The 23,599-nt window shown below is 27.1% G+C and overlaps 1 protein-coding gene across 2 annotated transcripts; it reads left to right on the top strand.

The window, feature by feature from the left end:
- The first annotated feature begins 974 nt into the window (after nucleotides 1-974).
- On the top strand, nucleotides 975-23,364 carry LOC132926443 (cyclic nucleotide-gated cation channel beta-1). 2 transcript variants are annotated; one of them, XM_060990799.1, is made up of 13 exons: nucleotides 975-1,538; nucleotides 8,512-8,666; nucleotides 10,147-10,253; nucleotides 12,502-12,651; nucleotides 12,739-12,998; nucleotides 14,497-14,595; nucleotides 15,078-15,265; nucleotides 15,884-16,025; nucleotides 16,765-16,924; nucleotides 18,145-18,326; nucleotides 20,348-20,511; nucleotides 22,157-22,258; nucleotides 22,747-23,364. In XM_060990799.1, the coding sequence occupies exons 2-13, from the start codon at nucleotides 8,512-8,514 to the stop codon at nucleotides 22,850-22,852; spliced, it is 1,815 nt and encodes a 604-aa protein (XP_060846782.1). In that variant the 5' UTR covers nucleotides 975-1,538; the 3' UTR covers nucleotides 22,853-23,364. The 2 variants fall into 2 exon arrangements, with proteins under 2 accessions (XP_060846782.1, XP_060846783.1); XM_060990800.1 differs by lacking the exons at nucleotides 975-1,538; nucleotides 8,512-8,666 and having other exon boundaries at nucleotides 10,233-10,375.
- The last annotated feature ends 235 nt before the right edge of the window (nucleotides 23,365-23,599 follow it).

The raw sequence follows: 23,599 nt of genomic DNA, 5'->3' as shown, positions 1-23,599 counted from the left end.
TCTTTACAATTTCAACCCAGTGTTTTTTAATAATAAATTTATCGTTTATTTATTTCCACTAAAATGTAACATATAACATATTATACGACTATAAATATATCTGAAAAAATCGAACAGTTTTCTTGTTTCATAATCTTAAGCTAATAGCTACAAACGAACGTAGCTGTTTGGACATAAAGAAAATTAGACGACAAAAAAAATTAATAATCAATAAAAATTTTAGTACCTAGTAAAAATTTAAAGTTTAAAATGCAATATCAAAAATAGATTTTATACGTTATATATTATTAATTATTATAATACTTTTAAAAACATATATAAAATAGTTTTTTATTATAATAGGTAGGTACAGCAACAATTAAAATACAATCTCAAAAAATATATATCACTAATTAATATTTCATCATTAAATTCTAACATTTTTTTATTAATATAATTTAATTATAATATTGATCTATTTGGCGTATTATAATTATGTTCTTTAAATTATACTACTAATATTTTTATTGATTAATCAATTTTAATTTTTTTCAATACATTTTCCCCACATCCAAACGGCTACGTCCATTTGTCCCGGATCGAATCCGAAATCATTCACCCTCCTGCTTAGTCACTATAGATCATAATATAGCAGGTATTTAGCAATAACTTAATATTCTAAATGTTCACAAATGTTAGTAGATAATATTATGTACAAAGGATACAAAGGATATAAAAGAGTTTAATCATTTTTTTTCTTAATCATTTTTGTAAGTATACACCATTTCTACGCACACGTCATTACGTATTATTAATAAAGTGAACACATCAGATAATTTTGCTCCGTTCACGAGAGCTTTTCAAGTGTATATGATTAAAATGTATATATTATAGTAATAAACAACACTATACACAGCCACTCGTAGTGCGGTGTGCGCCGATGCGAGACGAGTGGCTTGCTGTACAACGCCCGGTCACTAAAATATGTAGTTTGCTCTCTGTCCAGGTCGTTCAGATATATGTTTTTAAGTCTAAACAAATAGTATATAGAACGATCGACAGCGCATAATATCACATCATAATATTAACAGCGTCCACGTCGGCTTCATTCGACAAAGACCAACAATAATATCCCGCCTACTGTATTATTATATTGGTTTTTCTGCGCAAAACGCGATTTATCGCTAAAACACTGCCTTTAATCGGACTGCGTGCGATCAAAACCGAAATAGACACCGCCCCGAGATCGTCGTATTTAATATACGGTAATAATAATAATATTGGTTCTGTGCGACTGATTTTCGTCGCGTGTTTGTTTACCGTTTGCAGCTACGCATGTATACAACGCGAACAACGTAAATGTGGGCCCAATTTATTGATTTGCCCGGGAGAACATTTCCTCTCGCGCTTTTCCCATCTTTCCGCCGGCACGCTCTGTCCGCGCTAGTTCATCCCCGCGACATTACACGTAAATACACCATACGTTCGTCACCGTACATACCGTTGTCGTCGGTATAGGTGCATCGCGGGTATTCGAATATTACCGACGATTGAATTAAGTGAGTAAACACTATACATTTTAATACCTAGTTATAATGTCCGACGCGCCGATCTGTATATATATATACAACGCGCAGCTTCCGCCGATCGTACCGTAGATGCGATTTACCTGCTCGAAACCCCCTTCCCCTCACCCAACCACTCGTCATGTCGAATATATTTTACAATAATGATAAAGCGTTGTGTAATATTATATTTTAGTCACGTGTCACACGACTTATCAAACATTATGTATATGTATAATATAAGTAACACAATACCTGACTTGTGCGCGAAGCGTGTGCAAACACTTTATATGTTTTGAGCATATTATTATTACGACATTATTGTTTTAGTAAAAAAAATTAATAAACAACACGGTGTACGTATGGTTTGAATACGTTTCGCACACTTCCTGCACGCAGAGAAATAAATTGAAAATCGTTTTTAAACAATTTTGTAGACGAACTGATGTTTAAAATCGAATTTTGGTTTTTGTGTAATAGATGCCTTACCTATACTTATTTAATATCATTTGAATTAGGTATAAGAACTAAACATTGAAATACCAATAGTACGTAGAAAACTGTATATAGTACACCTGGACCTACTGCTTTTCAGGCGCGGATCCAAGGCAGGGCTAAGGGGCGATAGCCCCCCTCGTAGACTCAGCCACACAAGTAAATTCTAAGATATCTGTTTTTGGCAACCGATAAAATACGATACGCACACGGTATTGCCTCCCCCCCACCCGTAAATATACTCTGGATCCACGCCTGCTTCCTATGTATACCTAATTAATTAAGATCTTTGTATAGGTAGTTATTAGTTAAGTGTAGTTGTATAACTATTGTATTGTGTCCTTATGATATTAGAAATATTGTCGAATTAATAAAAAAAAAAAATACAACATCTATATAAAAATATAGATAGCCAATATTCATCATAGGTAATTATTTTATCAAAATACGATTAATCAAAATGGTGTGCCTTACTGTAGTAAATCAACATTAATTAACTCAATATAATATTAAGTTAATAATAAAAAATAAATAATAAAAGTAAATATAGGTAAGTAGTGTAGTAACTAGAAAATATAAATTGCATTAGCTACTCTACCTACTGTTATACTAAGTACCTATATATAAATTTATACTATTATCGTATTATATTATCACACGACTTTGTATTATTATTATATTATATTATATTACTATAACGATCTCAATTATTATTATAATATTTAGGTATATTTTTATTATTCATATATATGTGTATGAGGCTACTCTGTGACATCTCGAGTTCACAATAATTTTGGATTAGCATTTACATAATTACATCGATGATCTGTTGTACATTTGTTTTCAAACAGTCACGCCTTACTAATTGAGATACCGATACTTCATTATCTAGAATAATATTGTCGATTCTAAAATATTTTCTTCGTACATAGACTTATGGTGACCAGACGTACTCTTTTTCGTAGGACAGTACTCTTTTTTGACGTTTGTCCTATAGTGTCCTTAACAATAGTGTTAAGTACATGATATTGTACTCTTTTTTTAAAATTGTTATGGGCTAATACGTGTTTATGTGTTTTTACTGTTTTTCATAATTTGATTATTAAATTATTATATTTTATGGTTCGACCTAAAGCATTCTTATTGGTTGGTAGCACGATTTACTAAATCGTATATATTTAAAATTTAACACTCGATATTTTTACCTTTAAAAAATAATTTATACTTTAGTTTAAGTTTACTTTAAATTCTTCAATATAAAAGTATTTTCATCATAAAGACACACACTAAATGAGTTGACATTATAATTTCAAATAATTGGTTTTTATAGTTGATAATAATAATAAAATAAAAAGAGTAATCAGATGAAAAAAAAAACAATTTTTATAGAAGAAATGACCTATGGAAATATGGGTAAAACGGGTAGAATAGTATACGCATTGGGCAATTACGATAGATAAGGAGTTAAGTTTTAAAATGTACTTTTTTTAAATGTCTATATCTGGTCCCTATATATAGTAAACTGTTTCTAAAGGTTTGTTTCGGTAATACGTACAAAAAAAAAAAATAAATAATTGAGCTTAATAATAGCATTTTCAAATAGAACTGGATATTGATCTACTTTTAAACCTGTACGATATCATAAACTAAATAGTGTTTACAACGAAGTGTTAGGTAACTGTTAAATGTGAACAATTTTTAATCACATAACAGATATTTTTTTGGCTAATTAATCGATCATTTGAGTATAGGTACACGTGTCAAGGTTATTTACCTTTATCACGATTTATATTAAAGTCGAAATAAATATTCACTGGCTGAATATAATAATTTCTATTTTTGCAATGATATATTAAGTTTAATAATCAAATAAATTTCTTATCATAACATAATAATAATAAAAATTAACATGACATGTGTACCTACTTAACCTAATGAATGGTATAGCTATTAGCTAATGTTTTACCTAACATAATTGAATAATGCATTTAATTTTTTTAAATTAACGTATAATATTGTAATTATATACGCGAAGGTAATAATATAAAGTGACATAACAAAAATTAGTATTTACGTTTGATAGAAAAATTTTGGATTTTTAATCAAATCTCGTTTGTAAAAGTCTAAACTTCAAAATAAACCACGGTCCAATCAAACTTTTTTTTTATATCTTAATAATATTACATTTCTAATATTTGAAATTAGAAATATGTACCCACTATGGTTATAAATTATAATATATTATAAAAATGATATTGTGTACTAAAATTTAAAAGCGCTTATACCTACTTAATAAATTTGAAAAATGCCTACAAAAATTTCGGCAACTGTGTCTGCTATAGGTATATATGATTGAAAAAAAAAATCCTACCAGTCAGACAACAATAATTAATCATTAAAAAAGATAGATTATTTGCCGATAATATATGCACTGTAATCCAGTAGTGGCGTCCCGTAAGTAGGTTACGCAGTGTGATCGTTAGTGTCGCCGTTGTCTCCTGATCGGTGGCAACTGAGCCCTGCAGTACTGTACGGAGTTGTCCGTGATCATCTTTTCATTGAATTCTATTGCCTCGGGACTACTGTGACACTGCGGGTGTCCCAGCTACTTTTGCATAACCCTCTCGTCTATAACATTATGGTCGGCTAATATTCTATATTGTCTTATCCACACTATACGGCGGACCAGACGGTGTTCTCCGAGTATAAATTAAATACATAAAGTATACACAACGGCAAACAATAACGAAACGAAAAAAACTTTCTTTTGTCCCGCAATATCGCTTTCATCACTTAAGGTCCTATGTTTTATATTATAGGTACATTTATATAGGTATAATACGCGCGATTCCTTGGAGCAAATTCGGCAGGTACCTATGTAGTTCCGTTCCTAGTGCGAGTTACGTAAACAATTATTTTTATTTTTTTTTTTGTTTCTATATACTTTAGTAAAAACACAATTATTGCCGGATGTCAAAAACATTCTAAATTAATAAAATAATATAATACCGATAAAAGAAATAAGGAAATTTCACACTAGAATTTTCTCGAGGCATAATATCCAAAGCCTTCTTTGCATCATTAACACTCTATATCTACCTTGAGAATTTGATAACAGACTAGAGATTGTTTACGTTTGCTAATTTAATTTTACAATAAATTCTAATGATGCGTTTTGAATTATATTATGTATGCATGTATGTATATATTATACTTGCGTAACTGTTTTAACCTTTTGAAAGCTTATGCGTACATTATGTCTCTACCATTCACTAGATTTTTTAGATTTCGAGTGTTACATTTATTGATTTTACTACGATGTACGATTTTTTTTTATGTTATCACCTTTTAGATCAAAAAAAAATATATATATATTTCAATCTTAAACTTTGAGTTGTTTCTGGTAGCAATCTAATTGGTACTTGAGGCGAGAAAATTAAAAATAAGATATTCTCAATAATTTTCAAAATAAATTGGAAAAACGATAATATCAATTCAATTGATTTTTTTTATTATTAAAAATTCAATTAAAATCTGTACAAAGTTTGTACGTTGATTTGTGATGAAACCTATATATAAATTAAAAACAATAATGATATACTTTTGTAATTCAAAAATGAATAACCGTGCAGATTTTACATTCTTTCCAAATATTTTAATGAATATTTAATAGACATGCTATAATTTTCAAAATATTTTGACTTGTTCTGTGTTATTCATAAACATAATTTGAAATTTAGTTACCTATTCTCTTAATTTTGCATTATTTATGTAAAATACAATTTTAGTTTGTATGTTACAAAAATTTAAAATTTAATATAAGAATCCTCATAGGGCTCGGGACTTATAACACTTAAAATCTTTAAAATAAGAGCTTAAAAACATCATTATAAGTACTCAAATAAGCATTTAAAAAACATAATTTTGAGCAAAAATATTTAATCAAAAAAAAAAAACTTTCTTTTTACATGATAAAGTATGTAATAGACATAATTTGTAATTGTAACCGTGCTAAAAATAATATAATTAAAGACTACAAAATTATTGAAACAAAATGATTAGGAAAAGTTTCTAACTAAAAAATCAAAAAAATCTTTATATTATAAAAAAATCAAACTTTACTTTCGAGACATTTTGCCTTATTATTTATAGATTTTTCGAAAAAAACCATAAAAAGTAGAAAAACTAGTCAAAAAAACAAAAATAATCAGAAAAACTGGAAATAAGCATATTTTTAAAAAATTATTGAAAAAAAGCACTTTCAAATTTCATAATTGAACGTGTTTTAACACGACATACACTTCCATAGCACTCTGCTATATTTTAAGTCAATCCATAAAAATAAGAAAATGTTTCAAGTCCCGAGCCCTGTTCATATAAGACTATGAAAGCTTCGTGGGAGCTTATAGCTTACATATACTTTATTATGAGCATTGATGAGGATACTATACCTGCATCTGTTGTCTCTATCTTATTATAAACGTACAAGTACAAGTGTACAACATGATAGCACTAGTACATTTTCTCCCAGTAGAACCGATTTTGTGTTATAAGTTTTAATATTAGAACGAATTGACCTACTATCAAGTTTAAAGGTAAAAACATTACCTGTTATCTCTTGTTCTCAGTTTATTACGATACTTTGATAATTTGATTTTTAAGCCAAAAATGAGTAAGTATAAAAATACTAAAATATAAAAATGCTCATAACTTATTTAAAAATTAAAATATCGTAAAATCCGATGACAGATAACAGATAATGTTCTTAACTTTAAGTTTTATAATAGGTACTAATGCTAATTATGCTTTAATATACAAGTACATAAATTTAAATTGTAAGTATAGGGAACGCTATATTATTGTTATGGACTTATAAGTTAAGACAAATGGAAGCGCAACATAGGAACTTAGGTGTACTCCATTCCAATGAACCTATATACGATCTAGTGAAGCGATAAAAATTCCGAAAGAAAATATTTAAACTTTTCGTTTTATCTAATTGAGATTTACTTTTCTACATTTTTAATTCTATTTCCATAAAATCTTAAAAAGTTATATTAAAAAAATAGAAATTAAAAATGATCATGTTTTAATTTTTAAAGAAATTAAAATCAAAAATGTGGGAAAGTCGTTCTCAAACAGACTTCACATCAATTAAAAGCTGTTTTTAGAATTCTTATTGCTTCATTAGAACAATCAGTACGTTGGAAATAGGACACCTGGACACGTCTAAATTAATATGTAGCACGTTTGTCAAACAATGACAGAAAATCACTACTTCTACAATCACCTCAATAGCAATATTGTATGATATGTATTATTAATCATTATAACAATTAATAATACAGAATTAATATAGGTATATGCGATATTTTTAAAAAAATTAGTTCAACATATAATCATTCTTACTACGGAAAAAAAAATTACCAATATTACTTTAAGATAAATTAATTTTAAAATATCCTTAAAAATCAAAGCTGTCACGCGGTGACTTTTCTGGTTTATTTTTTTAATCACTTTTTCTGAATATCAAATTTTTGAACGACTCAATTTATCCACATAGTTGTATATAGTTGTATGTAGTTCATATTCAATAAGTATTTATTAATAAAATTGAATTAATCTATTACATAGGTATATAATATACTCGTAATAATATATACCTGCTGCCTGGGGAGACAGCATTGCAGCAATGGTTACGATTCCAACTTGAAAAATAAATAAATATATAAGTTTATATATACTACTATTAGATTTTACACTGATAGGAATTCGCTAATTTTAAGACACATTCAACTGCCTCGAATGTAAAATTGTAAATTAATATACTTACCGATAGCTTAGCATTTAAAACCAAAATTTACAAAATACGTACATAGAAAGATTAATTGAATTACTGTAATAATTTGACTGACCTTCTGAAGGACGATACAATAAGTAGGATTTGTTTTCAATAACAATATTGTTGAATCATTTAATTAACATGGATATTCTGTTTGTATTGAATTATAATGAGTAGGCATAGTCGTTGGAGGCCTACGTATCATATTATAATATCCTAATTGAAAAAATTATTCCTATTAATATCACGACTATTTGATTGTTAATAATTTGAAAGAAAATAATTCTTGACAACATTTATTTTATTCTAATGACAATAACACCTTTGTTAGTTTTTATTTTAATGTTATTCAATAAAATGTTCAGTAAATATATTCAAAATTAATAAAATATATTTATATAATAGTTAGAATAAGTTATATAAAAGAGATTTAAGATTAATTGTTATCCCTTCCGCAATTCCGCATGCTTAAAATTTAAATGTATTTAAATTAATGTGAATATCAACATAATATGTTCAAAAATATAATAAAATATTACAATATTAATATTGTTATTAGTGAATTACTTTTGTTGGTACTATTACTACTATTATTAATAAATTATTTAAATTTGTATTTATGAATTATAGATGGATAGAATACCACCACAATATGATTACTATAACACAACTGATGAACCATGGTTGTCTGATAATATGCCGATTACAAATGAAAGTTCTTCGGGTTCTGAGGAATTGTATTCCACATTTACTACACCGGTTTCTCCAATTGAACAATCTACGAGGTATTTTAATTAATAATTCACTACCTATTTATACTGATTTAAGAAAATATATATTTCATAAATATTGTATAATATCTATTATCTATGTTTAAAATTTTTACATTTATATTTTGCTTCAGATTTTTGTGTTAAATTATGTGTTGGGCTGATGTTAAATTTATTAATAAATTTGTTTGTGTTTATAGCCATACTACATATACCTATATAGATTAAAGTAAAAATTGTGAATTCGGGGCGGGGTTCCAAGCTGAAGTATTCCATCTTCTCGTATGTTCAAATTTAACCATTTATAAATATAGACTGGCACACACCTTATAATAAAATGTACAATGTACATGCATATGAAGCTTTCTCAAAACTTAAGGAGATTTTAGGAGTTCAATATAGGCAATTTTCTAAATGAGTACATAGGAATACTTGCGAGTGATCATTGTGTGTAAAAGAAACAACGGAACGCTTCCACACATACACGCACATGTTAATAACGTACTTTACACAACAAACTATTTATCTGATACATTTTCTAAAAATTTATTTGAATTCGTCATGAAATTTACTCGAAAATGACTTTCTAAATTTTTAAATTAATTTGTTCACTTCAATATTATTATCATTTTAATATTCTTAGTATTAAAAATTTAAAAATTTAATCTTAAAGAGTTTCGGAGTTAAATTTCAAAAACTGGAAAAATCACTATCAACTTAACATTACAACGAATTCAAGTATATTTTTAGAAGCTTTATACGATGAACAGGATAGTCAGTATGATTGGTATAAGTTTTCTATTTATGTAAAAAAAAAAAAAAAAAATACATTACAGTCGACATCATCTAATACATTTTAGTTACTGTAAATATTCGAAATATTTCAATTTTAAAGGTAAAATAATTAATTACTAATTACCGATTAGTAAGTATGAAAAGAGTATAATTTTAATTATCTGAAATAAAATGTTGAAATATGGAATACATCGGTGAGGGTGACACATAATATACATATATTTTTATTTAACTAAAGTACCCTCTTTTTCCACTTACGTTGAACAAATTTATTTGATCATCGTAAAATTTTATTTTATAATATTTGAATATATTTTTAAAATTTTTAAAGTATATTTCAAGAAATTTAACCGTGTTTATTTTCGAATTATTTAAAACCTACTACTATTTAACCAGTCAATCCAACACCTTCTATAATAATACCTTAAAACATATATCTTCTTAATATAAACTTATAATGGAAATTAATAATTCAATTTTCAAAATATTAGCAAATGTGAAATTCAAATTTTAAGAACTAGGAAATTAATTATTTATAATTAATCATTAGAGTACATTAAAAATACTTGAAAATAAATACATATAACTGTTTAATACAATAATAGCTTTTAAAAATAATAATTAAAAAAAATTATTATCGAATAAACACAGTGAACTATTTTGCTACCGTTTGTACGTATGTATTAATTTCATGTTGCAGTTTGAATGCGATTAAATTAATGGACAAATTAAATGAACAATGCTCCAAAGAACGAAACAAGTGCGAGAACTATGTTTTGCCATCTTCGTCGAGTATGAGTTTCACCGGTATGTGTATTATATAGTATAGTACTCCAAAACAGTAGTTATAAGCCCACAGCGATAACTATTACTGCAGTGTTGGCGCCAAGGGTGGGCCATGTCTGAATAAATCTCTCGGCCTCGTAATGGTGAGTGGTCCATTATCCCGAAATTTTCATGGTTACAAACATTTTATATTATTATTTTAGTTACATGCTATAATATTATTATAAAGATAATATTATATTATATGTATAAAATTAATGAGTAGGTAATAGAAAACATGTGCCCACCGGCTACTAGGATGTTGATTATTGTTTATTAGTCAACACTTGATAATATATTTCTATAATAGATTTATGTATATCCGCAGTATTAAAGTAAATGACAAATTTAAAAAAAAAACTCAGTCCGCAAACATTACAAAAATGCTAATCAAATAATTACACAGGGATAGGACAACATTTTCGTTTTTTTATAAATATTTTAAGTTTAATTACCTTAATTATTATTTAATTTTATAATAATTAACTAATGATTAGGGAACGGATTTGAATGCAATTTGAATTTTTTTCTGAATATCCGAAAACATTGCTTACCAAGCACAAAGTTTATTTCATACATCAAGAAATTAAAGAATATAATTTTTATTTTGCATTTTTTTACATTTTTAGTGCATTTTAGATGTTTTGAAGTCATTTTTATACAGAAATGGATAAAATTCGATAAAAATGTATGAAAATTCATTCTAAACAAATAAAAATTAATATTTATTATGTTTTTACCGATCAGATAAACCCAGACGAAATTATTGTTGACACGTGTAGACACGCGCGTATATTATACATTATACATACCTACATACAACTTACAACATATTATTACACGCAATTAGGTAAAGATAAGCTACTAAACTAGATAAGCTATTTATCTAAATTTATCTAAAAGTTCAAAATTGTGTTTTTATTGAATTTAAATACATTTTTAAAGTTGTTTTTAGTGCATTTTTTGATATTAAAGCATTTTTTAAGGCATTAAGTCGTATTTTTTTGGGACATTTTTCTTATTTTTTATGGCATTAAAGTCCGTTCCCTACTAATGATTAATCAGATACCTGAAAATAAAATTTAACATCTGCAAAATTTTAATCAAACAACTTTATTTTAAGCAAAACTTTGTATTAAAATTTAAATATTAGAAAACAACATACGAAAAACAATTAAAAAGAAAAAATGTTGAGCCAAGTCCAGTCCCTTAGCTAAGGCCTGAAAAAGCGTACATTTTTAATTTAAAAAAAATATTTTTCTTCAGAATGACTAGGTACACCAATAGGTTTTGGCACCAATTCGATTTAGATTTTATTGTGTTTATAATATATATATATATACATTATACATCGTAAATTCTATCTATTTATGAAAAGTAACCAATTTCATAATATGGAAACATCTTTTACACACTACGTAAAATAAAAAAATATTTCACGAAATGACCACCCCAACATTTGAACATTTGACATAATGTGATTTTTTTTCGCAATGTGATCAGTTACTTTATGAAAAAAAAAACATTTACCGGACAAAGTTAATATTATTATTTATTTATGCCATATCTATACCATAAAATATAAGATTTTCATTCGTAATTTTGACTTATTTAATAAGTCATAGTTAATATATAATATTAATATGAAGTAAATTAATACGCAGTATCGCAGTCATATTTTATAATGATATATAAATATCGAATTTATATTTATATTAAATTTAAAAAAAAAGTAAAATACTCAAATACCGTGAAGATAGTGACAATAACGGTTGTTACATTTCATACTACAACTACCTTCTTTTAATAGAAACACATCGTTTAGATTAACATGCACTTTTACACGAACAACTTGAGCCCTACGGTCCTGACTTTCTAATACAACCCAGAACAGTGTCACGCAAAGTTATTGATTATACTTTTGTTTGTCAATTGTTCAGCTGAAATAAAAATTGTAATGGCATATTTCCAGAACTGCAGAGTACTTATTGGTATATCAAATACATAATATGTTAATGTGGAATAGATACTTTATAATAATAATGTATTAAATACGAAATATTTTCGTAATTCACTGAGTATGAATAATCAGTTATCACTTCATGAAATGTATACAACTTTTCATATGAAAAGTTCGATTTCACAAAGTGGCTACCGCGTACCTATCTATCCGTTCAAATGTGATGCTGCAGATATTATTATTATAATTATTGTTGTTAATTGATTTTAGACGCGGATAGCTTACACCCGTTGTCGGCTCATTCAAGGTTCCAATTATCCGACATGCCAATAGAACTACAGCCGGAAAAGTCATTGAAAAAACGCTCGTGGTTCTTTTTGGCTTGGGTCACTAGTCTGGACTTCATCATCGAACCTCAGAGTACGCACACTGCAGCTCACACAGTGCACGCCGATCGCCGCAAATAGTTTTGACATTGTTGTAATCTCGACGTGTTCTATTATTTAGGCTTGTGTTACGTGGCATGGTTAAGCCTCGTTACCATGTGCTACCTGTACAACTGTTGGGTAATACCGTTGCGTATAACATTTCCTTATCAGACACCGGAAAACCTATGGAAGTGGATGTTGCTAGACTATTGCACGGACGCGATCAATTTGCTGGACACGTTTGTGATTAAACCGCGTATTATGTACCTTAAGGACGGGTTTTGGGTGCGTGACCTGAAACTCATTGAAGTCAACTATTTGGAAAAACTTCAATCGAAAGTAAATAGACATGTCATTAAATTAGCGTACGTAAATTTAATAAATTCTGTTCATAACAAGAATTTCTAAGAAAACATAACGTCATTAATCAGTGCATTATGATTAGGAGGTAGGCACCTACTTAAAACATACAAAATTAGAATTATACTACATAATATACTCAATATTCATAATATGTTTTGAACTATAAAACAATATTATATATATCAATAAGCCGTTTGATTATAGACATTAATTACCAATGTGAATGTAAGGACAGAAGTGTATTATAATATGTATTTATAGCCATTAGTTTAAGATATAGATATACATTATACATTAAACATATTTTTAAGTAATTTCATCAGACTAAAAATGGAGCGGATTCAATACGATTGAACAAAACATATTATTTAACTTAATTTAAATCTGAAGATATCTATTATTTTAAGTTATAACAATAAACGTAGGTATACATATTACAAGAAAAATTAAAAATTATAATTGATAAACAATTTATAAATACTATTATTTTATTAATACAATTTTTTTTATTATTATTATTGGTCTTAAAATACATTGACAACTTGATCATTAGTTTATGCATGTTTTGCAGTTGTTTACATTTTTTTTTTCAATTAAATTATACAATAAATCGATTTTTTTTTTTAAATAAAATTATGTTCTTAGTGTCTTAAGGGCTCGATCCTAAAGCTTGATAGATTTGTTCTGGAATACAATTTTATTATTAGATATAAACAAGTTGAAATAAAATAAATCTAGTAAGTAATAAATATATTCAAATATTAAATTATTAATATCAATTTAAGTAATTCTAACTTACTTGTAATAGCATAATTTAGTTTTAATATTAAATTAAATAATATTCATTTCAATTTCAAAATATTCAATTACAGTTTATTAATGTTTTATATGTATTAAATTTTATAAATTATATACATTTTAACTTAAAATATTCAATGAACAAAGTTCTATGAAGTCAAACACCATTATAAATAATTAAGAAAATTATATTTTTAGGAATGTTTTTTCTTTTTGAATAACGTTAAATAAAAGTTAATTTAAAATACAATAACACTTTTGTAACATTTAAGTACCCAAAAATGAAAAATACCGTTCATAAAATACCTATATAATAAACAGTTATACGATTGGGAACGTTTTATTTTTTTAGTAACACGATTAAGAACGGTTGTCTGCATAATATTATATTAATTTAAAAATACCTATTAATATTTTAATTAAATTGTATCGTAATATTTATACTGTTATTTCGCAATTTTAGCTGTATTCAAGTTACAACATTGTTTATAATAATTAATTTAATGTCATCTATTCATTTTTGTTTTAAACCAAATTGACAGTTATTTATGTGCATAATACTCAAATTAAAGGAATAAAATGCCATAACTTATAATATTTTTAATGATAAAAGTTTATTGTTAATTTATTATCATATTTTTAAAATACCTATCTAATATTATTATTTTATTTTTAGTTGGACATCATTTCTCTTTTGCCGGGTGACTTGATATGTCTAACACCAGGATTTACTTCAGAAATGTTACCTTTGATGAGACTAAACAGAATTATTAAGGTATAACAATAAAGTATCATAATATAATTTATAATTATAATTTTTGACTTTCATTGATGTTTTAGAATTTTTAAATACCTACGTTTTAGGAGTAAAACGGAAAATATTTTTAAAGAGTTAGTCTAAATAAAACATTGATGGAATAATTTAAATTTAAGCTTAACTAACCGGGAAGGCGGGGAACTTGTTTCAAATATAACTTAAGTACCTACGTCTTATACATACCAGTAATATATTTAAATGTTCATTACTCCCGTCTTACTATAATTTTAATATTTTAATTATTATATATTATTCATTGGGAAGAAAATAATTGTATATCTTTTTATACTAATATAATATCGTATATCTACATATCTAATTTGAAGTACAAATGATTAAATAAATACTCATTTAACTATAATATTATAAAAATTGATCTGCCTACCCATACAACAATGCAAATAAAATAACGGCCTCTTTGTTTGTTGATTTCTATAAAGATTCAGACGTTTTGGGAATTCTTTGATCATTTTGACAGTGTTTTGTCGTCGCCGTATGTAGTTCGAGTAACAAGAACATTGACATATATGGTCTACTTAGTGCATTTGAACGCGTGTGCATATTACTATGTTTCGGTTAAGGAAGGACTTGCTACGAACAATTGGGTGTTCAACGGTCAAGGAAACGCGTGAGTATAACTTTAACACAACAATTTACATAAAAAAATCAATAATTATAAACATATACATAGTACCACAATAGCGCAACAGTCAATGGTGTCAATCTCGCGAACTCAAGCTAAGATTTTCGCCCAACTTAACAAATCTACAAGTACCTATACATATATTAGGTCATTATCTCTTAGAACCTCGACTACCCGCGGACCGATTTTTAAAAATATTTCACCGTATACCACGAGGATTGAGGAGAACCTGTTACCATTATATACCACGCCTTTAATGTTGTACCCTAGCCTATTCTTCTAAAAAAGTTCCTTGTGTACTGTGGTTATAACTTTGTAACCTTATGTCCTAATGTCATAAAAATAGGTATATTTTAAATTATATAAATAATCCTAATCTTCAATTTTATATTGGTTAGCTCAAATGAATCTCATCGTAGTACACTACAGGAACAAATTTAATTGTATTATATTTTAAGTTATCATCTACGATTTTTCTTATATTTTTTTAACCATAGATGCAAATAAAAAAATTAATTTCAAAAACTAAAATTAATATTTCTCTTTTCAAAATTCAAATGTTAACACAATTCACATAATACTTGAGTATATATAATATTGCAGGTACATACGCTGTTTTTTCTTCGCCACAAAGACAGCAACGTCCATTGGGAAAAATCCACACCCGGAAAACGAAGCTGAATACTTGTTCATGACTGCTAGCTGGCTGATGGGCGTTTTCGTATTTGCAATTTTAATTGGACAGGTATGTATAAATAATTTATTATAGCAGCATAAAGCACTATAGTATGGATAATATTTTAGAAATTGAATTTTTGTACCTATATAATATAGTTTTTTTTATATACTCGTACATATACCTACTAATATAAATAATATAATATTAACTATGTATAAGGACGGTCTGAATAGTTCTTGGCCCGGAAATTTCAAAAATTACCACTCGTTACGCTTTTCAGAAATCAGTCAGTCGAATAATTTTTAAAAAAAAATGTGTTTTACCATCAATACTTTCATGATTGCTAATTTAGAGGTGAATTCTTGTTATTGATCGTATAATCATCTAGTGTTGAGCAATAAACCGAATTTATAATTACCGTTTATCCAGGATTTTGAATTCAATCCATCAATTTGTATAAAATTAATTATAAGTAAAAAGTAGAAACTAGAAAGTTTCTAAAATGAATCTCGTAAAGTTATATAATATTTTAATTTTCAAACTAATTATACGCATTAATCCCATTATACAATTGTAAATTGTTCATACATTTCACTATTTCAGTCATAAGTCTAAATAATATGAGAAGGATATTAAATACAAATTTATAATGAATACTATTATAGTTCTTATTTGTGTAATAACTTGACGTAGGTACGTAATATTATAATATATGAATATGTATTGTAATTTGCATTAACATATCATTTATGTGAAATTTGTTAAATTGTAATTTTTTCTGATATTCTTATATGCTTTCTTGTAGATTCGTGACATAATAGCAACGGCCACCAGATCTCAAACTGAATATAGGAAACTGCAAGACGAGACGTTAGAATACTTGAGGAAATTGAACATACCTCCACGGATACGAGAACGAGTTGAACAGTGGTTTTCGTTCACCTGGGAACAACAAAGAACCTTAGGTGGATATTTTATACTATTAATAAATATAAAAATTCTGTAAAACGTGTAGGTAACTATCTACATAACTACATAAATATTATATTAATAGTCAATAGTTAGTACCTGCGCTGCCCTGCTACTGCGAAAAGCAGTAACTTCAAAAATATCAAAAATGAGGTTTTGATGTCATATTGTTAATGAGATTATTCTGCGTATAATTTTATTAAAGTTAAACACACAAAACTTGACATCTAGTGGCTTAAAATGCAACTAAAAAAAGTCGTAACTACAATACATTTACTAAAATTGTACTTTTCCTAAAATTAAAAGCAGTGTGTGCATTGTAATTACTGCGTCTACCGTTAGGATTAAAATATTAAATGTTTTTACTGCGTTTTCTTCTAGTAATACAACAACTTTATTATCGTCATTTGCCGCGCAACTGTCGTAACTTGTTTTGTCTATCTAATGATAACCTGGCATAATATTACGAAAGTAATTCAAAAATATCTTTTTTATTTGTGTAAATTGATTATTGTTGTAGTTACTGGCTTACTGTATTTTCTACTAGCAGTGTTTTATGATATTGATAATACTGCGTTTTATACATCGTACCAATATATGATATAATGTGAGTAATGCTAAAGAGAAACGCAGTAACTGTAATATTATGTGAAAATTGTCAAAAATAATTTATTAATCACAAAACTAATAGCATTTTTGAATTTTCAGCATAAATTTCCATCTATTTCAGTCTAAAATTGTACTTAAAGTTTTCAATTAATTAAAAAAATTACAAAAACACAAAAGTTCAATTTCCCGAAAATTTGATTTTTGTAGTTACTGCTTTTCGCAGTAGCAGGGCAGTACGCACGTTCTACAAGTACCGCCTGGGAAAACATTTTCGACTGCGACAATTTATTTTTTCAATTTTATTTTTTAACAATACTTTCAAGTTACCATAAACGCAATGTAGGAGAGGGTAAAAGAGCTTTAGGTACGACATTTTCCAAAAATTTTATAATAATATCTATCAAAATTATTTTTTAATAAATGGATAATATTGTTATATAAGGTTTGAACCTCTTAATATTTCATAGTATGGCTTGAATTATAGGCGCAGGCGGACCAACAAATGAAGATACTACATACATACTCACCAGTCAACATAAATATGCTTTTTCGTATACATTTCTATTTTAATATATTCCTTTAATATTTTTTATATTCTTATAAACAGATGAGAATCGTATTTTGGACTCTCTGCCGCATAAAATGAAAACTGATGTAGCCATCAACGTGCACATGAAGACGTTGAACAAGGTGCAGTTGTTCAAAGATTGCGACAAAGCACTATTGCGTGAGCTGGTGTTAAAATTGCGTCCGATATTGTACTTGCCAGGCGATTATATATGCCGCAAGGTGAATATATATAGTTATTTCTATATACGTGTTAAGTATTGTAGACTTTTGGTTTAAATAATTTTGATGCTGCAACCATATAGCACATACAAGTATACCGTATAACTTACTCAATATATTTATTATATTTTTTTTTTTTAGTCGGCTTGGGTAGTACACAGCATACATAACCTATATACTTGCAAAATGCATATTACATAATATATTAAATTCAAAGTGCACGAATTAATTTTCTTTTTTTCGTATAACACACGTTAAGTATTAAAAAAAACGTCGTAATACTTGTGTAATATTTTCGTCTCACAAATGTATAACATAATTATTATACTAATCGAATTCGGGTTCCACAGAAATAATAGTAATCTGTAGCCTGTAAACTTTAATGTTAATATGTTATAGTGAATAATTTACCTATTATCAAACATTAAAATAAGATTAATAACTATAGAAGTATAGCATAGGCGTGCGCGGGGAAATGCCGGGTCTGCGGAGCCAGATTGTTTATAAACGTTTTTATTATTTTATAAAAAAACTTTGGACAAAAGATTAGAATATAATAAAGTATTATATAAATTAAATTCATATTAATATTAGTAATAATATGCAAAGATAAAATTATATTTTTACTTATATATTGACTATTATTTTGAGAACTTTGTAGTTATGTAATACATGTTTTAAAAAAAATTCTGATTTATGTTTTTTTGAAGGGAGATAAAAATTAAATTATTTTTAAATATATTGGCATCCTCTGCGGAAAAAGTCTGCGCACGCCTATGAAGTATAGAGCATCTCGTAAGGTTTTAATGATATTTTATAATTTTAAAGTGAGCAACATAATAATGTAAAATTACCATAATCGTCGAGATAAAAATAGTATCTCTTTTAACATAAAAAAAAAAAAATAATTGAAATATTGCAATTTTGAAAATCGCTTCAAAAACAAATTATAAATAAGAATCTAATCTATGAGATGACCTAGATAATATTCTTACCTTTAAGTTTGATAATCGGTCAATCCTAGTAATGTCAAAGCTAATAACACAAATTTTCTATATTAATATACGTTTGTAAGATGAAGACGACATAATATGTCAATATTATGTGAATGTGTCATAGACATTATGTTAATATAATATAGAGTGTGCATATGTCACCCACGCCGTACTGAAAGTTTTGAAGTGTCAGCTTAGTCAGAAACAAACATGTCAATACCCACGCATAATATATATAATATGATGGGTAATAATCAATAGGTATAGACGGGCAGAATCGCAGAATAATCGTATGTTATAATGTTATACTATTACTACCACTAATACCGGAATGGACCCGATAGGCAAGCGCCCACCAACATTTTTTTATAAGTACTATATACTAGTATAAGTCCGATACTCAATTAAAAATAAAAATATGATTTATAGGTAGTTAGAAAAAAATTGTTTTATTTAGGTTAAGTATTTCAATAAAAATTTAAGATTTGAATATTTAAAGAGAAATTGTGGATTTTTTTTGTATTATACAGGATATTGCAGTATTCTAAATATTGATTTTGTTTCCATAATTTTTTCCATTATAATTATTTTTTGTTTATAGTTAATCTAGGAATGAAATATCTAAGAAAGTAAGAACCAAAGTAAATTTTATCATATAGTTTATGTTTTAATAAAAGGTAAGCTACCATTTGTTATAAAAATACTAAAACTTAAATAGATCAAATTATAATATGATGAGGGAGTAAAACCATTCTGAACTTAACTTTTGTGGCCCATCCACAATAAAAGTTCTGGACACGCCACTGCATTCTCTTCCTGCTACAAGTGCAATTATTTATAATAATAAGTAGGTATAAGTCTACCATGATGAGGATGCCACATAGGTACTCTCAACACGTTATTATAGTGCACACTGCATACTATAATAATCGTGCAGGCCAACAGAAACTACTATATCACGACAATTTAAATAATTTATAGGAATCAAAAAGTTAACATAATACCTATACTATACATATTCCTTAGGGCGAGGTCGGCAAAGAGATGTACATTGTAAAAACCGGACAAGTCCAAGTAGTCGGTGGTGAACACGACGACGAAGTATTAGCCACGCTCACAGAAGGTTCGGTGTTTGGTGAAATCAGCTTATTGAGCCTGTGCGGTACTAATCGGAGGACGGCGGACGTCAGGTAATACTGTGATAATAGCCAATACAGGTATACTTAAACTGTTTGATTAAGCATCTATAATTTGATGGTGGTTCGATCCGATGTGGCGATATGGCGTATTCATAAAGACTTTCATGATAGCCTTTCATAACCTCTTTTACAATATTTTGATCGCCAATCTCTTTGCATGACCAAAAAATTTACAAAAAATTAGACAGATTTTTGTGGCATAAAATAACTGATTGAGTTTTTTGATATCAGACCACTTTTTCTTCATCGTGGTAAATACATGTATTTTATTATGTACGAGCGGTGATGCGTGTATGGGGTTAAAGAGTAATAAAGTTAGAAGTAGCTTTTGTCATGAATAACCTATTTCGTGAAATTATTTTTTTTTATATAGCTATTGGAGTTATTTATTTTACTTTTAGTATTACAGTAGGCTGACAAATTTTAAATCGTAGATATAAATACAACATTTTTTATGAATTTCTAACTATAGAATAATTTAATAATGTACACGATTTTTATTAATTTTCTAAAATCTATAGATTTTCGATATTTCTTTATTAAGAACTTATGAGGAGCTTTTTATTAAATTTTTAAGCATTTTTACCAAACAAAAATTTTCTAATCGACATTTATAAAAAAAAAATTTCTTATGCCTATAAATAGCTCAAAATGTATAAATATTTTGAAAATTTTATTGTAAATAGAAAATTATAATATCAAAAATATCAATGATCTATATAGCTATTCGTTTTCAAGTTACATAAAAAAAAAAACAAATCGATTTTATCAAAAATTTGATTTGCGTAGTAAATTATTATTGCTTTTCCCAATTATAAAAATAAATAGTGGAAATATTTATGTTTGTCTTTGCTATAGTACAAGCTAAATACAATTTTATATTTAAAACTACCCTTATTTTTGAAAATCGACGCATTTTATCTATAACCTAACATGACATACTTATAATATTGGCTATACTCATCTACAAAAATCCACATCATTGTAAAATCAATACATTCATTGCTTCCACTCAGAATCTGAAATACTTACTCAATGAACATGAATTTAAATGTTTTATATAATTAAAAATAAAACTAATATATTAATTTATATATAACATTAAATTTTAAAGTGCAGGTGAAATGGTAAAATAAATATATTGTTAAAATTACGTAGGTAGTATAATTAATTTAAATTTAAAATTTAAAAATACATTGTTTACGGATAATCGACGCTTTACTGTATATTATATTATCGTTTCGTGTGTGTTCATAGTCATGTTAAAATAATTAATAACTAAAATAAAAATTTTAATGAAAAGTGCATTTTGAGGAAGGAGGAGAGTGTTTGTTCAAAAAAAAAATGCATTCCGATAAATAATTTGATTTATATAACAGATACAATTCAGTGATATAATTTATTATTGATTAATATATATTTTTAATTTTTATCAAAAATTAGGTATTTAAATGTTGATTATTTAAATATGATGCTAATTAAATAGATGTTTTGAAAAAAAAAATAATAAGGTACCTCTAATTGTTTAAAAACATTTATGCGGCCAAAATGCTTATTTGGCTATATTTTGATAGTTCGCCTAGGATATTTAATTTTTGGCTCTAAAAATAACTAATTTTTCTAACATACACTACAGGTCTCACGGATTTTCCAATATTTTTGTTCTGAGCAAAGAAGATCTTAACGAAGCCATCAAGTTTTACCCGAACGCCCAAGAAATACTGAAACGTAAAGCAAGGTGAGTACCACGAGTGTCACGTTTTAATTATAATGATTATCCTTTTAGAGGTATAATAGCGTATAGCATAATTCATACATTAAATAAATAATAATTAGGCGAGTACTAGAACAATAGGTAAATGAGATAGGTACTATATATTGCGGATTGTATAATATAATATTAATTATTAGGTATAAAAGTTGCTCTGACATGTTTAGTGTGTTAAGTGTCAAAGTATCAAATTGTATGTGTTTTGATTAACATTTAACAGTAAGTTATTAAACGATTTAAACAAGTTAAAACCAGCTTAATGAGTGCAAAATATTATAACTGCAATAACTGCATGATATTTTTACGTTCTTAATTCTTGATTTAAATCATTTATTTACTTATATATGTATATATATATATATGTCGATTTGAAATTTACTGAAATAACTCGACCTTTTCTGATAGTTAAGTAGTTATTCAGCTTAATTTAAAGATTTCTGTTTTCTTCGTTCTAGGGAGCTGATTCAGCAAAATGCAGCAAGAGAACACAGGCAAATACCTAATGAATTATTGGACGACCAATACGGAAACAGCACGGAAAATTTAATGCGAGTTTTATAAATCTACTCGTATATTTAAACATCGACACCACACTTAACTATTTTTAATTTTATATACCTACATATAATTGTATAAAATATAATAATAATAATCTGTAAAAAATTATTTCCATAATTATAATATATCTACACATAGGTAATACTGTATAAGAATACAAAAAATGTCAATATTTATATCTAAATGTACCAGTGACGTTCCTAGACCCATTTTTAGGGCATATGAAAACTAAATAAGATAGGTCTTAGCATGTTATAGTTTTAAATTGCTTATTGTAAAATAATATATATTTATTTTTATATAAGTAAATATGTTTTAAAGGCTGTTTTAATTACACACGTGTGTTGTATTCGCGTGGTTACTAACGCATAAAACGTGGCAAATTTTACGTTCAGAATAATATAAATCTAACACTTTAGTCAATTTATTAATATAATGATATGTTACAATATATTTTAATATTTACATCCGAATAAATATGAAATTCCGAGTGAAATACGGAATTTCCAAGCTAATTGTTTCAAAAAACCAACACATAATACTACGGTAATATACCTAATGGCTATTGGTTATATACACCAAAACTGGCTAAACCCATCTATATCTTTTACGAACCCACTCAACATCCGAGGTCTTGACACTCGGCCGTCTCAAAGAAATTCGAGAACGTTGTTCTTTCGACCGCTTGTCGTTTCCTCGAGGCTCGAAGATGGCACAATACGGTAATAAGGCGTTGGGACAATAGACATA

The sequence above is a fragment of the Rhopalosiphum padi genome, chromosome 3, assembly GCF_020882245.1.
Source record: "Rhopalosiphum padi isolate XX-2018 chromosome 3, ASM2088224v1, whole genome shotgun sequence".
Taxonomy (NCBI): Eukaryota; Metazoa; Arthropoda; class Insecta; order Hemiptera; family Aphididae; genus Rhopalosiphum; species Rhopalosiphum padi.
Note: the sequence above shows the minus strand (reverse complement) of the source record. Positions and strands in the feature narration are given on the sequence as shown.